At 45.3% G+C, this 14,741-nt stretch overlaps 1 protein-coding gene across 1 annotated transcript in view; it reads left to right on the top strand.

Annotated features, from left to right (window-relative positions):
* LOC8030276 overlaps positions 1-7,256 on the top strand; it is a 14,853-nt gene extending 7,597 nt beyond the window's left edge. Inside the window, exons 5-8 of the mRNA XM_042293173.1 lie at positions 832-979; positions 6,612-6,698; positions 6,913-6,968; positions 7,171-7,256. Coding sequence (XP_042149107.1) covers positions 832-979; positions 6,612-6,698; positions 6,913-6,968; positions 7,171-7,256 — 377 coding nt within the window. The remainder of the gene's footprint in view (positions 1-831; positions 980-6,611; positions 6,699-6,912; positions 6,969-7,170) is intronic.
* The last annotated feature ends 7,485 nt before the right edge of the window (positions 7,257-14,741 follow it).

Genomic DNA, 14,741 nt, shown 5'->3' on the forward strand with positions numbered 1-14,741 from the left:
TTTGTGGCTCGTAAACAATCCCTCTAAAATGCTGCTACAATCGCCAGATTGACTTACACCGTTAAGGGTACAATCAGTTTTGCCCCATGGCCAAACATTTTTAACACCCTAAATAGGGTTCTGGCGATTGTAGCAGCCTCTAGATACAAGTGTATATAAGCAGCACGCAAACTGACTTGCTCCGGGAGACTTGTGTGTTGTGTTGCGTGGGACTTGAGGTCGCTCTATGAATTGAGGTCACGACGTGTTGTACTGTGGAGGAAGTAACAAAGACGTGTGCGAATTCGGAAGATGTGTTTGTGAGAGATGGTATATAAACGTTTGTGTCAATAAAGTTTAGTAGCTGCGTTTGAGACGTTTTGTGTTTGTACCTTTCTTCGTCCGTCGTCTCCGATTTTTTTCAAATATACGTTATTTGCTCCCTTAACGGTGTAAATCTGTTTGTCCCAGGGCTAACACACTGATTTGCACCCAGGCACATAGCCAGGGGGGGGGGGGGGGGGGGGGGGGGCGGTCCCCCTTTTCTTTCCCGAAATCTTCCATTTTGCTGGGGCCTCCCCGTCCCCAATTCAAAATACTGGCTACGTGCCTCTTTGCACCGGTGTAAATCGGCATGACTTACAGCACCTTGATTTATACATTTTTAAGAGCGTAAGTCAGCTTGTTTCAGAACTAACAACGTTTATATCCTTAAGGGTGTAAACGGTTTTAGTGTGTAGGTAATAAAACGGGCCAGGGGGTTTGAATAAGAGCAGCAAAACGACTTCCTTGCATGTTCTCGAGTGTGAAAAATCAGGCTGGTGAACTCGCTGTCCTCTCAAACATCCGCAGACATGCCGGCCTACCAACTGATGCTTGGAAACACCGTCAAGCCGACAGCGCCAGAGAAGGCAGCCCTCTCAGAACATCCATCGCAAAGTAGCACCGACATCGAGAACGAGTTGGCTGCCGCTGTCACAACGAATCAGTCAAAAGAAAAGTATGTATACGCACAAAACTAAGTGTTTTTCTTCGTAGGTAATGATCTGTGGTGAAATCAAAGTTGATATTTCTACAGCTGCGGGGTTTTCGAATTTTAATCTCCTGAAATCTACTTTGAGTCAATATCTGAGCAGTCAAGAAAGTGGAGAGAAAGAGAGAGAGTAAACATTTTATTGAATCACCAAGTCCGGTGATTATATAAAACTTAACTACCGGGCCTTGGTGATTGAGTCACCAAGTCCGGCAGTCAAGGAAGCCATCCTCAGCACTGGATATATATATATATTTTTTTTACTAAAATAGTTAAGAGGTGAGCGCTTGGGCCACAGTCACGTAGGAATGACATACCTCCCTCAGTTTAACGATGAAATTCCGTTTAAACTGGACAAAGCTTCGGTTGAGAGGTGTTCACCCGTTACACGTGCGGATTGCTTCGCGTGGAAGGGATAGCTTTAAGACTGAGGGGCATACATGACTATACCCGTTTTCACTTCAAGAAAAAAGGAAGTTTTGCTCCATGTTCCTACGCCGCGCGAAGTAGTTCTCACAAAATATGATCGTCGGAGGAAGAAGCGATGCTTTTGGCGTTTGAAACGTGTACGTCTTGATAAGAGAACATATATCTAATCTAAAATACACCTACATATGTCTCAATTCTCAGCGTAACGAGAGAAATTAGTAATGCTTCGCGAGGAGCCGAACTTTTTTTACTATGGTTCTTGAGGTGAAAACGGGTATAGTGACTTTCTTCTCTGTGATAGACTTTGCGAATTTGTGATATAAAAATTTACCAGTAACGTCAAATCAGGAGAAGGGGGAAAAAAAGGGGGGGGGGGGGGGAGGGAGTCATTTGAGCCAAGTTGCAGAGAGCACGTAGAGAGCGTGTCACGTGACCTTCTGGTTGAGCAGAGCGACGAGCGTAACGCAAAGGCACGTACAATGCTCGCTGCGCTGGATTGGTTGGAACGACTCGAAGCATCGGCGGAGGTCCAACTTATGGTGGGACTAAGTGTAGATCAATCTCGTGGCGGTAATTAGTAAAACGAATAGTGTTCGATGAAACAGGAAAGACACACACCCGTACTGCATGTTGATCCATCGATCCAAACGTCATATGCAGAACTGCGTTTCGTGAAGAACGCAGCCGATGCTCACTACCAGTCTCGGGGTTCCTGAAACGCGCCAACGCTTCTTTTGGAGGCGTCGCCTCGTCACCCTCTCCCAGTTGTTGTTTCCGAAAGCAGTTTTCTTGCGACGACGCAAAGAAGGCTGTGCGATCCCTTACAAAAATGATCAATGAGTTTCAATAGACTTTCTATTGTGTTCCTATAGAGTCAATTGAAACTCGATATAAACTCAATGTCTATTGAATTAACTCAATAGGAATGCAATTGAGACTGATCATAAGAAACTCAATATCGATTCTATTGACTTTACTCACTAGGAATGCAATTGAGTTCGATCATTAGAAACTCAATATCAATTCTATTGAATTTTCTCAATAGGAATGCGATTGAGTTTGGTCATAAGAAACTCAATTTCGATTCTATTGAATTAACTCAATAGGAATGCAATTGAGACTGATCATAAGAAACTCAATATCGATTCTATTGACTTTACTCACTAGGAATGCAATTGAGTTTGATCATTAGAAACTCAATATCAATTCCATTGAATTTACTCAATAGGAATGCGATTGAGTTTGGTCATAAGAAACTCAATTTAGATTCTATTGAATTTACTCATTAGGAATGCAATTGAGACTGCTCATAAAAAACTCAATATCGATTCTATTGACTTTACTCACTAGGAATGCAATTGAGTTTGATCATTAGAAACTCCATATAAATTCTATTGAATTTACTCATTAGGAATGCAATTGAGTTTGGTCATAAGAAAGTCAATATCGATTCTATTGAATTTACTCATTAGGAATGCAATTGAGTTTGGTCGTTTGTGGATTACTGCACCCGTGTGCACCGAACGATTATTGCTTGTACCAATGTTTTTCTATTAAGGGATAGAGTCCAATGACGTCGAAACACTGTTTATCATCTATGAGACTTTCAAGGAGGAAATAGGAAACTGGGAACCTTAGTAGATGCTGAGGTGGTCACCGGCCAAATGAATACCTTTCTTATGTAGGGTATATACGGCGGTAGGGTAGTCAAGGGAGTACGATTAGTGGGTTGTGAGTGCTTAGTTACGATGTTTGTGCTCGTTTCCTCTATGTGCTTTGTTTCCTTCATGTTGCATGCTTTAAAGAATTGTAAAAAAAAAAATTCTCAACCAGGGCAATTTTTTTTAAATGCAGTTGCAATAAATTCTATTGAAGCACGTTGAAATAATTCAATTGAAAGTCAATTGCAATATTTTTATTAAAACTCAATAGCAAAAGTTCTATTGAAATACTATTGCCAAAATTCAATTGAAATGCAATTGCTAAAAATTCAATTATAAGACTCAGTGGCCAATAGTCTGGGACGGATCAATAGCGACTCAATAGAAAAAGTCAATTAAGTTTCAATTGAGACTGAATGAGGTCTATTGAGTGAGTCCTTTACACTTTCAATTGAAAGTCAGTTCATTTTTTTGTAAGGGATAAATTTGAGTGAGGACGTAAAAAACGTGTACAACAGCACGGCTTTTCTCCTCGCCTTCTTGCTGTCGTCTCTTCCCCTTTCTTGTTTTCAAGAGATTAGGGGCAGTACAACAATAGCGGAGGCCTTGACGACAGCCAACAGAGCGTGCGAGTGGTTGTCCGGAATCACGTGATGACCAGGCTCACAGCCCCTGTTCAAGGACGTTAGTGGAGGGGGAAAAATACAACAGATAAGCGTGCCACTTTCGGTACAGCAAATGCTGCGACTGCAGAAAACGCGTCCTGTGCGGACAAAAGTCGGACACGAGGGCTGCGTCATTGTTCGGAGAGAACCACTGATCTCAATGACAATTCGGATCCAATCAAGTGCTTCGAGTCCAAGCAATGGCGACTGCCAATGTTGCTTGATGGTCTTTCGAAAAGGGGCTATTCTGCATTAAAAAAAAATGGTTCTTATTTCCCAAACATAGAATGTTCAGCTAGGCTGCGGTGGAATGTTTGATTTTAGTCCTTCCCCCGCTCCCCCCCTTTTGTGAGCCACGCCATGCTAAACTGTAAGCAGTAAACATACCCAATTTATAGGTATCTCGTTGTACAGAACGAAAGTTCTCACAACACCATATTTAAAAAAGAAAAAAAAAAAAAAAACGAACGCATTTTGTAGGTGCCGATAGCATGGTTTAGTTAATGTATTCTTGACCAAATCATGTCATCACAATCTAAAACAGGCAGTTAGTTCTATCGGTTTTCCTGAATCGCGATCTCCTGCGTGATACCAGAGAGCGGTGAACTTAACGTTGACCGTCACAACGCAACTGGATTCTTCTTAATTTGAAAATTATAGCATAATATAACTGGAAAGAAACTTGTTTAACACAATCTTTCATGATGCCCTTCTATTCCCCTATACCAGTGGCTCTCAAATAAGGGTCCGCGAAGCCCTGCCTCCCGGCAATATTTTTTTTCTTCTTTTTTTTTTAGATTGAGATGAAACGTTTCAATTTTCGTATGAGTTTTCTAATGTGTATGTTAATGAAAGAAGTCTACTTCACACGGCCCTTACTTATATTAATTTACTAAATCATTATCATAATTAAACTATACCTCCCCTTTCCTCTCACCGCAAACGGGGTCCTTCATAATCTCCGCCGATCTAGAAAGCGTCCGCGAAACATCAGTGGTTCAGAACCACTGCCCTATACAGTGATTTTTTTTTTTTTTTTTTTTCTGTTTTACTGGCGTGCATCGCTTCAGGCACTATGGCGGTGTAGCGACCAGCATTGTTGCATAGGGCGGCGCACCGACCGCGAGGTTGCTCATGCATCACGGAGCGAGGCAGGAGGCACGATGATCGAGCGGCGCGCCACACGCGCACAGAACGAACACGACGAGCAGCATCAGCCGCTATGGCTCGGCGCTCCATGGACTAGCCCTCATCCTAAGTAATACTGTACATGTGTAAATAAATAGTTAATTTGGTGAAGAACTAAAGGCGTCGACGACTACAGCGGCGAATATTGGATAAAGTCAAACGACTTCGGAGTTGACAAAGCATCATTTTGTGATACAAATGTAATCAGTTCAGATTTGGGGAATGTAATTTGAAGTCGGAAGTTGTGCTTTCCTCGGAAAGTACCAGGAAAAAAAAAGTACTCCAAGTAAAGTAAAAGCGCGTAGTCAGCAAATGTACTTCACGTAAAGTACGAGGATTTCTGAACCTCCTTCTAAACCCCCAACACCGGAAAGGGGCATCGTCACGGCGTCCGTCGTCTTCGTGTTTTTCCTTTGCGGTGACCGGCGCATGATCATGCGCTTTTTCTGGTCGCACTAAAAGAATACTAGTTAGAGGCAGTGTTGGGTAAAGTACACCCAAAAAGTACTTGGGGTAAAGTACGAGGTAAATGAGAGGTTATGTACTTCAAGTAAAGTAGTAAGTGCACAAGGCACAATGTACTTGAAGTAAAGTATTATAAAGGCAATGTACTTCCAAAGTAAAGTACTTTTTAACAAAATCTTTTATGATGTCCTTCCAAACCACTTTACAGTGTTTTTTTTTTCTTTTTTTTTTTTTTTTTTTTTTCTTTTTAACTGGTATGTATAGAGCGTATAGAGCCCTGCGCGGATAACAGTTTGATCATCCGCATCCAATCCGTATCCGCATCCGCAAAGTTTTAAATAATTGTACCCGCGAATCCGATCCACATCTGAATTTCATCCATTCGACCCTCCAATCTGCACATTCATACTATATCATAAAATCAAACATAAATAAAAAAATAAAAAAAAAACCCATCTGGATGGTATTTTATAAGCCGTCTGCTTACCTTAGTACGAAGAACTCTTTCTGTCAGAATTACAGTGAAAGTCATTTTATCGTGTTCTATTTTATCGTATTTATAAAATAAGCGACAAGCATTCAGTCACAAGACCGAGAGAAATAATAGAGGAGTTTTTTAATCATGAAGGCTGGAGACAAGTGCATCAGCATGCCTTCGGTGTGTCTCATTGACAAAGATGTATTTATTCTTGATTGTTTTATCTGATTCGATTGGCGCGTAATAAATAAGTATTTTAATGTATAATTTTTGTATTTGTATTTGCTTTTTTTTTTTTGCAGGCGATGGGACATAGAATATGTTAATTGCTTGTTTTGATGTTGCAATAAACTCATTTGGAAGTCAGCGCCAGTCCTGTCGAGTGTGTGCCTCTTCCTCTTCGTTCAGTTTGCGCTATTTGATTAATGTCAGGCATGAATCAACTAGTCCAATCAAAAGTCGTGTTACATCATTGTACGGGTTAATACAATAACTAAACAAAATATATATATATATATATATATATATATATATATATATATTTCAATGGAATATCCTTCACCTCGCTAATGTTTCAGAAGGCGAATTGTTATTCATATAGGCTGCAGTGAACATGAGGTGTGGCATGGCGTAAGTATACCGCGTCTAATATGCGAAATGCGGAATAGCCACGATCATGACACAAGTCTTTGTGTTTCCGCGACACGGTTCAGGACGAGAGCAGCAGACAAGGAGGAGAATGGTCCCGCAAGCAATGACAGCTCTCCGCCAGAGTATGACGTTGCATCAGTTAACCTGCAGTACGTTCGCTTCGGTACTCCTCTGCTTTCGCATACATTGTGCGACCTGCTCGTGGTGCTTGCCCAAATCTCGTTGTTGTCTGCTACAATCTAAAAAGAGCTTTCTCACCGCCGTTGCTGCTTTCAATGTCTGTGTCGCTTGCAAGATAAAACACGCAACGTAAAAATTCAATCATAATGATTCTTTTTTTTTTTTTTTTTTGTTTTGTTTCAGAAATTTAATTAGCGAAAAAGTCAGACACAATGTTCCGTCGCTAATATCCAGGAAAGGTGAGCCGATCTGTCATCTACATTCATTTGGATCAAGCATGCTGCCGAGTTATTACAGTCCATAAAGGATGGGCGTTGATGCTCAACTTGCCCGAGAAATACCGCGAATCACCACTGCTAGATAATTTTTTTGCTTTTTAGCCTTGGAATAAATAAATTCAGATAGTTTCGTAAACTAACCGTTCCTTGTTTTTCATTGCAGTTTTGGGTCTCGATATGTACGCCGAGTCCAAGATCTTGAAGAACAAAACGGAGGAAAACGATGACGACGACAGCTTCTTCGATTAATGAGATTGCGCCGCGGAGATAACTTCAATAAGCTCAACCGTTTCATCCACCACTTTAACATCACTGTCACTTTAGTAAATAGTTGTGCTTATTAGACACTTACCCAATGTTATGAATTCATTCACTTATCTACTTATTCGTGCTGTGACAGTGACGAACTACAGCTGCTGGAAAGTAAAGCTAAGGACCTTGCCAACATCACTGCTTCACTGTACTGCTCACTTCACGGTTAAAATCTTCCAAGAAATGTTAGCCCGCTAGGTTACTATTCGGCTTTGAAATACCCGTACCAATAGGCAGTAAACTGCATCATTAAAATTGCATCATTAAATAAAGTGATAACCTGTGAATCTGTTAGTAGCCAACCATGCCAGTCAAATAGCTTGTCATTACACGACCAAAGCGTTTCTGTCCGATCACTGGTGATTCGCGGCTTTCAGCATCTGTCCGAAAAGCTGGCAGGAGCCGTTTTACAGCATTCTCCACAAGCAGTGTTTATTAACAACAGCACGCATTCTACATCATCAGAACATCACCGAAAAATACAACCTACGTATACCGTCTGCTGCATATCTGTATTTCGCCACCAGGGGGCCAGCGTCTGTCCGGAAAACTTCCCGCGCACGCCGCGCCATTACTTTCTTCTTGCTCATGCAACCGCCATGAGGTTTCAATGGTTTCAACATGTAACCTAACCGCTTAATAAACAATATGTGACAAGAACGTTTTTCCCCACCGACGCAACACTGGCGACGAGAACGAACTCGCCCGTGGCGGCCGACTGAGCAAGTTACTACTACCCGGAAAACGGTGAGCGTCCAGCCAGTTCAGCTCCAAGCACACCATGTCGCAACCAACGCCGGGGCCGACATTTGGAACACTTGCTGCTTTCGACGCAAGCGTCGAATCCTGGACCAATTACGCCGAAAGGCTCGAAGCATTCTTCGAAGCAAACGCCATCGTGGACAGTAACAGGAAACGTTCAATCTTGATCACGTCGGTGGGACCCGAAACTTACGCGCGTCTGCGAAGCCTTTTGGCGCCTAAAAAGCCCATGGACGAGGCCTACGATGAAATTCTCAAGGTCTTGGCACAGCACCTTAACCCGGAGCCCTCGGAGATCTACCAGACCTACCGTTTTCAAACACGGGTTCAAGGGCCGAACGAAAAGGTGGCAGACTATGTCGCCGAGCTCCGGAAGATCGCAGACGACTGCAACTTCGGCGCTGCGCTCGAGCGGAACCTCCGCGATCGCTTCGTCATCGGACTGCGCGACAAAACTGTCAAGAAAGTGCTACTGGCTAAGCCGAAGACCTTGGACCTGAATGAGGCGCTCGGAATCGCAAGAGCTGCGGAGGTGGCAACGGAAAACGTCACCCAGCTGCCTAACCCGGCCCAACCTTTGCCGCAAACGACTGAAGTCAGCGTTATGCAGGCCACGGAAAGGAGAGGACGCTTTCGAAAGAAGACCCAGCAGAAGTCTCAGAAGAGCTCAGCGCAACCTTGCATTCGTTGCGGTGACAGCGCACACACTCCACCCAACTGCCCTCACAGATCGGCAACATGTTTTAAGTGCAAAAAACAAGGACACCTGGCAAGTGCTTGTCTGGCCTACCAGCGGAAGCCAGGACGACCCCAACAGTTTCACGCACACACCTTGTCGACGGGTGAAGACTATACGGAACCAAGCGATCCGTTGCAGCATCTGTACTCTGTGAATACAGCACCGTCAGCGGTTCAACCGATTGTCAAGCCTCTCCAGTGGGGGCAAGTGACGTTAAACATGATCGTGGACACCGGCTCACCCGTGTGTGTCATCTCCAAAGACACATATAGCAAACATGCTGCTTCATGGCCTGCTCTCAGTCCAACGGACACAAATCTATATTGCTACCTTGGAAAACTGCCAGTGGTGGGAGCCCTGCACCTACCAGTAAAAAACGGCGACAAGCAAGCAAGCGGTGTCTTGTATGTGGTGGACTATCCGGGCCCAATTCTGTGTGGTCGCGACATCATCCAGGAGCTACAGCTTCTGTCTGCTGAACACGTCGGCAGCCTGCTGCCCTCTGACAACAGTGTGGCAACGACCGTCAAAGAACTAAAAGAAGAGTTCAAAGACCTGTTCGAAGAGGGAACAGGCCTGATGAAGGGTCCCCCTGCACACCTCAACTTGCGGAAGGATGTCAACCCCAAGTTCCTGAAGGCACGCTCACTGCCATATGCACTGCGCGACAAGGTGGCGGCAGAGCTGGACAGGCTATGCAGCAGTGGAATCTTATCACCAGTGCCTCATGCGGACTGGGCTACCCCCGTGGTACCTGTCACGAAGAAGGACGGCGGAATCCGCATCTGCGGCGACTTCAAAGTGACTCTCAACACTGCTTGTGATTTGGAGCAGTACCCGCTTCCACGAATTGAGGATATGTTTGCATCTTTGAAGGGTGGCTACTGGTTTTCCAAACTCGACTTGCGAGAGGCATACTGTCATGTCGCTTTGGACGAGGAATCCAGAAACGCGTGCGTCATCAACACGCACAAAGGACTGTACTGCTATAACCGCCTTCCGTACGGCATTGCCTCTGCACCTGCATTATTCCAGAGGAAGATGGAGAACATCCTTCAGGGGATCCCAGGGACTCAAGTCTTTTTGGACGATGTCCTAGTCGCTGAGGGACCACACGATTTTGGAAAGACCCTCCGGAGAGTGCTCAGTACACTCAGGGAGAATGGCATCCGCCTAAGAGAAGACAAGTGTGAACTTGGTTGCGAACAAGTCGTGTACCTGGGTCACCGGATCGATAGAGAGGGACTTCATCCATCAGAACAAAAGCTCGAAGCCATCATGAAGGCTCCAGCACCACGGAACCTACACGAGCTTCGTTCCTTCCTGGGATTTATCAGCTACTACAGAAGCTTTCTACCTCAAATGTCCCAGCTACTGGCACCACTCTACAACCTGCTCCGGCAAAATGTGAAGTGGAGGTGGGAAACCAAGGAAGATGCAGCCTTCAACAACGCAAAGCAGACACTTCTGCGGTCAAGTCTCCTAGTGCACTACGACCCCACTCAGGAACTGATCTTAGAATGCGACGCATCTCCGGAAGGCGTTGGAGCAGTGTTGTCGCACAACGTCAATGGGGTCAACAAACCCATCGGTTTCAGATCCAGGACACTCACCAGTGCCGAGAAAAACTACTCACAACTGGAAAAAGAGGCCCTGGCACTAATTTTTGGAGTAACCAAGTTTCGTGACTACTTGCTTGGTAGAACTTTCACGCTTAAAACTGATCATGAACCCTTGGTAGGGCTTTTCAAAGAAACCAAAGCAACACCAACCACCGCAGCTGCCAGAATCCAGCGCTGGGCACTCACGCTTGGGGCGTACAGTTACAGGATTCAATACAAGCCTGGGCAAGCAAACCAAAATGCAGATGCCTTAAGTCGTTTACCACTCCCACATGACCAGCCAAGAACTGAAGACAACAGATTACAGGGAGTGCATGTCCTCGACATCTTGGACACCGGTCCAGTTTCTCGGAAGCAGCTGGAAGATCTTACGACGAAGGACCCTGTGCTTGTGGCACTTCGAGAGATCATTAAGGAAGGTTGGCCAAGGAAACTTCAAGATCCAGTTCTTCAGCCATTCTGGCCGCAGAGACACACCTTCTCCTTGGACGGTCTTCTCATCCGCAGGGGGGAGAGAGTGGTTATCCCCGAGAAAGCACGAGACGCTTTCCTACAGGAGCTCCATGACACACACATGGGTATTAATGCGACAAAAGCACTCGCACGGTCAATACTCTGGTGGCCAGGTATTGATCGTGCAATCGAAGATGCTCTGCGAGCTTGCACAGTGTGTCAACAGGCTGCACCGATGCCATCAGCAGTAGAACCACTAGCCTGGCCAGCAACCACTACACCTTGGACAAGAATTCATGTCGATTACGCAGGACCTATCGATGGTACCATGCTGCTCATCGTGGTTGACAGCTACTCAGGCTGGATTGAAGCACTACCAACACCAGCCGCAACTTCAGCAGCAACAGTTGATCACCTGAGAAGTCTGTTTGCCCGTTTCGGACTGCCTGTTTGCCTGGTGTCCGACAATGGAACACCATTCACTGGATCACAATTTAATGAGTTCATATCCCTGAACGGTATCCGCCATTTAAGGACTGCACCGTATCATCCACAATCGAATGGGCTTGCAGAGAGAGCTGTAAGGACGGTCAAGGATGGCTTGAAGAAACTCTCAGGAGGTTCCCTCGCCACACGTTTGGCAAGATGGCTGCTTGTGCATCGTCGCACTCCGTCGGCCACCCGAGGCCAATCTCCAGCAGAACTGATGCTCGGCTTTCGCCCGAAAGTTCGCATGGACCTCGCCACCATGACCACCAGCGAGCCAAAGGACGACACAGAAGGACTCTGCAACCTCAAAGAAGGGAATCCTGTGTTCGCAAAGAACTACGGAGTTGGAGAGCGTTGGGTGCCGGGAGTCATCTCGAAGGTTTTGGGAAACCGTATGGCTATAGTGGAGACCCACCACGGCTCAATGAGGCGCCACATCGACCAGTTGCGCCCCCGACACCATGGCTCTACTGTTCCGGAGACTTCTGTGGATTGGCCACCGGACCCGAGCCTTTTCGACAGTATACCGGACAGCCGAACTGAAATTCGATCTACCCCACTACGACGCTCTGCGCGAACACGCAAGGCACCAGACCGGATGGACTTATAGCTAGTGTGGGGGAGTGCTGCATATCTGTATTTCGCCACCAGGGGGCCAGCGTCTGTCCGGAAAACTTCCCGCGCACGCCGCGCCATTACTTTCTTCTTGCTCATGCAACCGCCATGAGGTTTCAATGGTTTCAACATGTAACCTAACCGCTTAATAAACAATATGTGACAAGAACGTTTTTCCCCACCGACGCAACACCGTCCATGTAATTGCTCACATGAAACATGAAAACAAACATGCACTGGTTATGTCTCCCACATCCGACCATACCACGCGTGGCCTCGAGGAGTATACTGTATAATTATACATACAGTCGTGGACAAAATAAAGTAGAATGCATGAATGCGCTTAGTTGCCAACTTTAGTGCAACTGGGGAAGTGGAACGTATACGTAAAATGGAATAGAATTTGTTGTACGAATGTTTAACACCGGAAGTTAGTATGTGCCTCAAAGTAGGTCTTGTGTCTTCGAGTTCGCTGCGTAGATGCAAAATTTGGCAAGCGCAGCACTTCCAATAGTGAATAAACAAACGCACACAGGTACGCGGTGCTCATCAAGATCAAAACGGGCAGGAGAGATTGAGAAATGCACAGATGTGAGCGTTCAACAGGCACTTCGGAAATTCCTACAGTTCCTCATCACTATACTAGGTGGTATAACTATAAGTGAAGCTCAAATAAACACTGGTTGGGTGGCGTGAGGCGCCTTGGAATTCAGAAGGTTCAGCCATATTCATTCATTCCTTTGTTCATTCACTCTAATACGTAAGCGCATTCTAGTTTCCTGTGCCCATGACTGTACACGAGAACTTAAAGGAAGGACGGTTTTGCCTGCTTTATCGGCTGCAATAAAGACACGCATACATGATGCTCTAATCTGGGTCTTCGTTGTTTGAGTCGGACGTCGACGTATCCTGCTCTTCCGATTCGTCGAGCAAGGGCTGAGATTCTTCCTTGATGTTGGAAGTTTCCTTACGAGAGGTGTTGGCTGCAGCTTCGACCGGGCATGACTGTGGTCTCCGCATGAAGAGATAGCCTATTGAGTAGGTGATCTGGTAAGTGTAAGCGGAAAAAGAACCATCAAGATTATTTTTAGCCTTGCCAAGCTTCATGAAGTGCAATCACACGTGCAGTTATCGAATTAGATTCAGGGGGGTAATCGCAGCCAAGTGTTCGCTGCAGGATACACGTAGACTTATGTGTAAAGCTATGTCATAATAAGTCAATAGTTGATGAAACGGGCACTTTCAATATATCTTTGTCCCACCATACAAAACTGTGGGTTGTTTGCTGTGACTGTTGATCATACTAAGCAGGGCAGACCCTCGAATGCATTCGATGTTCAACTTCAACAAGAACTTCAGTTTATCCCAGAGTTTTGCATGGTATACAATTGTAAAACGAGATGCGCGTTTAAAGTAATAACGTTACGTGTAAGGCTTTTGACCTAGTGAGAACAAATTGCCCCAGACAAAAGTGCTGACACATCCGTAAAAACAGCACCATCATAAGTGAAAGGCTGCAGCCAAGATAAACATTTTAAAAGAGACTGGAGGAGCTCCCTTGGATCTAACATTATAAGGAGCAGTATAGCATGCACCTATTTCGCAAAGTTGGTGCAAAGATGGCGTGCATCCTTAGGCATTGAACCACAAGTTAACAGTGACATGCATCGGTTTTAGAAAATGTCAATTTTCTGAAACCGATGCATGTCACTTTCATAGGCGTGCCAACCGGGGGGGAGGCAAGGGGGGCGCTTGCCCCCCCCCCCCCCTCCCAGTTCTCAGACTGGGGGGTCCAAGGCATGTGTTTTGCCCCCCCCCCCCCCCCCTGAAACAGCCGCCACTGGGCAGGGCAAACATTGGCCGGTGGCGCCCAAGGGATACCAAGGGCACCGCCCGACGGCCCTGGGGGGAGGGGGGGTAGGGGGGAGGGGTCTGGTTTGCCCCTTCCACTCAAAAACAAGTTGGTACGCCACTGACTATTTTGCTTCCAGCCATTCGTATCTGACTGTCCTGATAGACAATAAATATACGATTCTTTGTGCCGAAGTAAGAAAATGTGCACAAATTAAAGTGCTTCATTAGATTGCCATGGTAATCAAACATAAAATGTCTGAGACTAGTATTAGTGGAAAAGGATTAGCTTTGCTCCCATGTTTAAACTACGTCATTGTCTGTTTTCCGTAATAATCCTCTTGGCTAAAATGTTTGATTTAACAGCACATAAACCTAACTATACCATATAATTGTGTGCAATCCATGGTTTTTATCTTATGTGATAAGTTTCCTTCATTCCAAGCATGTTTAGGCTCTAAGCCAAAACTTTACAACTGGCAAATAATGTAAGAATAAACGACGGGATAAATAAGCAGGGCGTATTGAATTTGAGCTAATTACCCCAAAATTTTGTGACGTTGCGTTGCATTGAGCTGACCCACTGCCAAATAATGCAAGTTGTGTGCAGGTGTGAAGTAGATCGTATTGGCTTACCACAAATGCGAACACTAAAATGAGCAACAAGCTAGCGTTGCTATTTCCGATCGTCTTCAAAAACATGCTGCCGAACGAAGATCCGAACAAGGCGCTGTGGGAACACGGACCATCATGAAAGTTGCCTCGTGTAGGTAATATGTCACATCATAGGATTAGTAAAAAACAAACAAACACAACACAGAAAAAAAAAAGAGATTCGCTCTCACGTTGAGGGCAGCACCATGGTATATGGCTTCATGGAGTACTTTTACG

This window comes from Ixodes scapularis, unplaced genomic scaffold (genome assembly GCF_016920785.2).
Source record: "Ixodes scapularis isolate PalLabHiFi unplaced genomic scaffold, ASM1692078v2 PGA_scaffold49__6_contigs__length_1374808, whole genome shotgun sequence".
Taxonomy (NCBI): Eukaryota; Metazoa; Arthropoda; class Arachnida; order Ixodida; family Ixodidae; genus Ixodes; species Ixodes scapularis.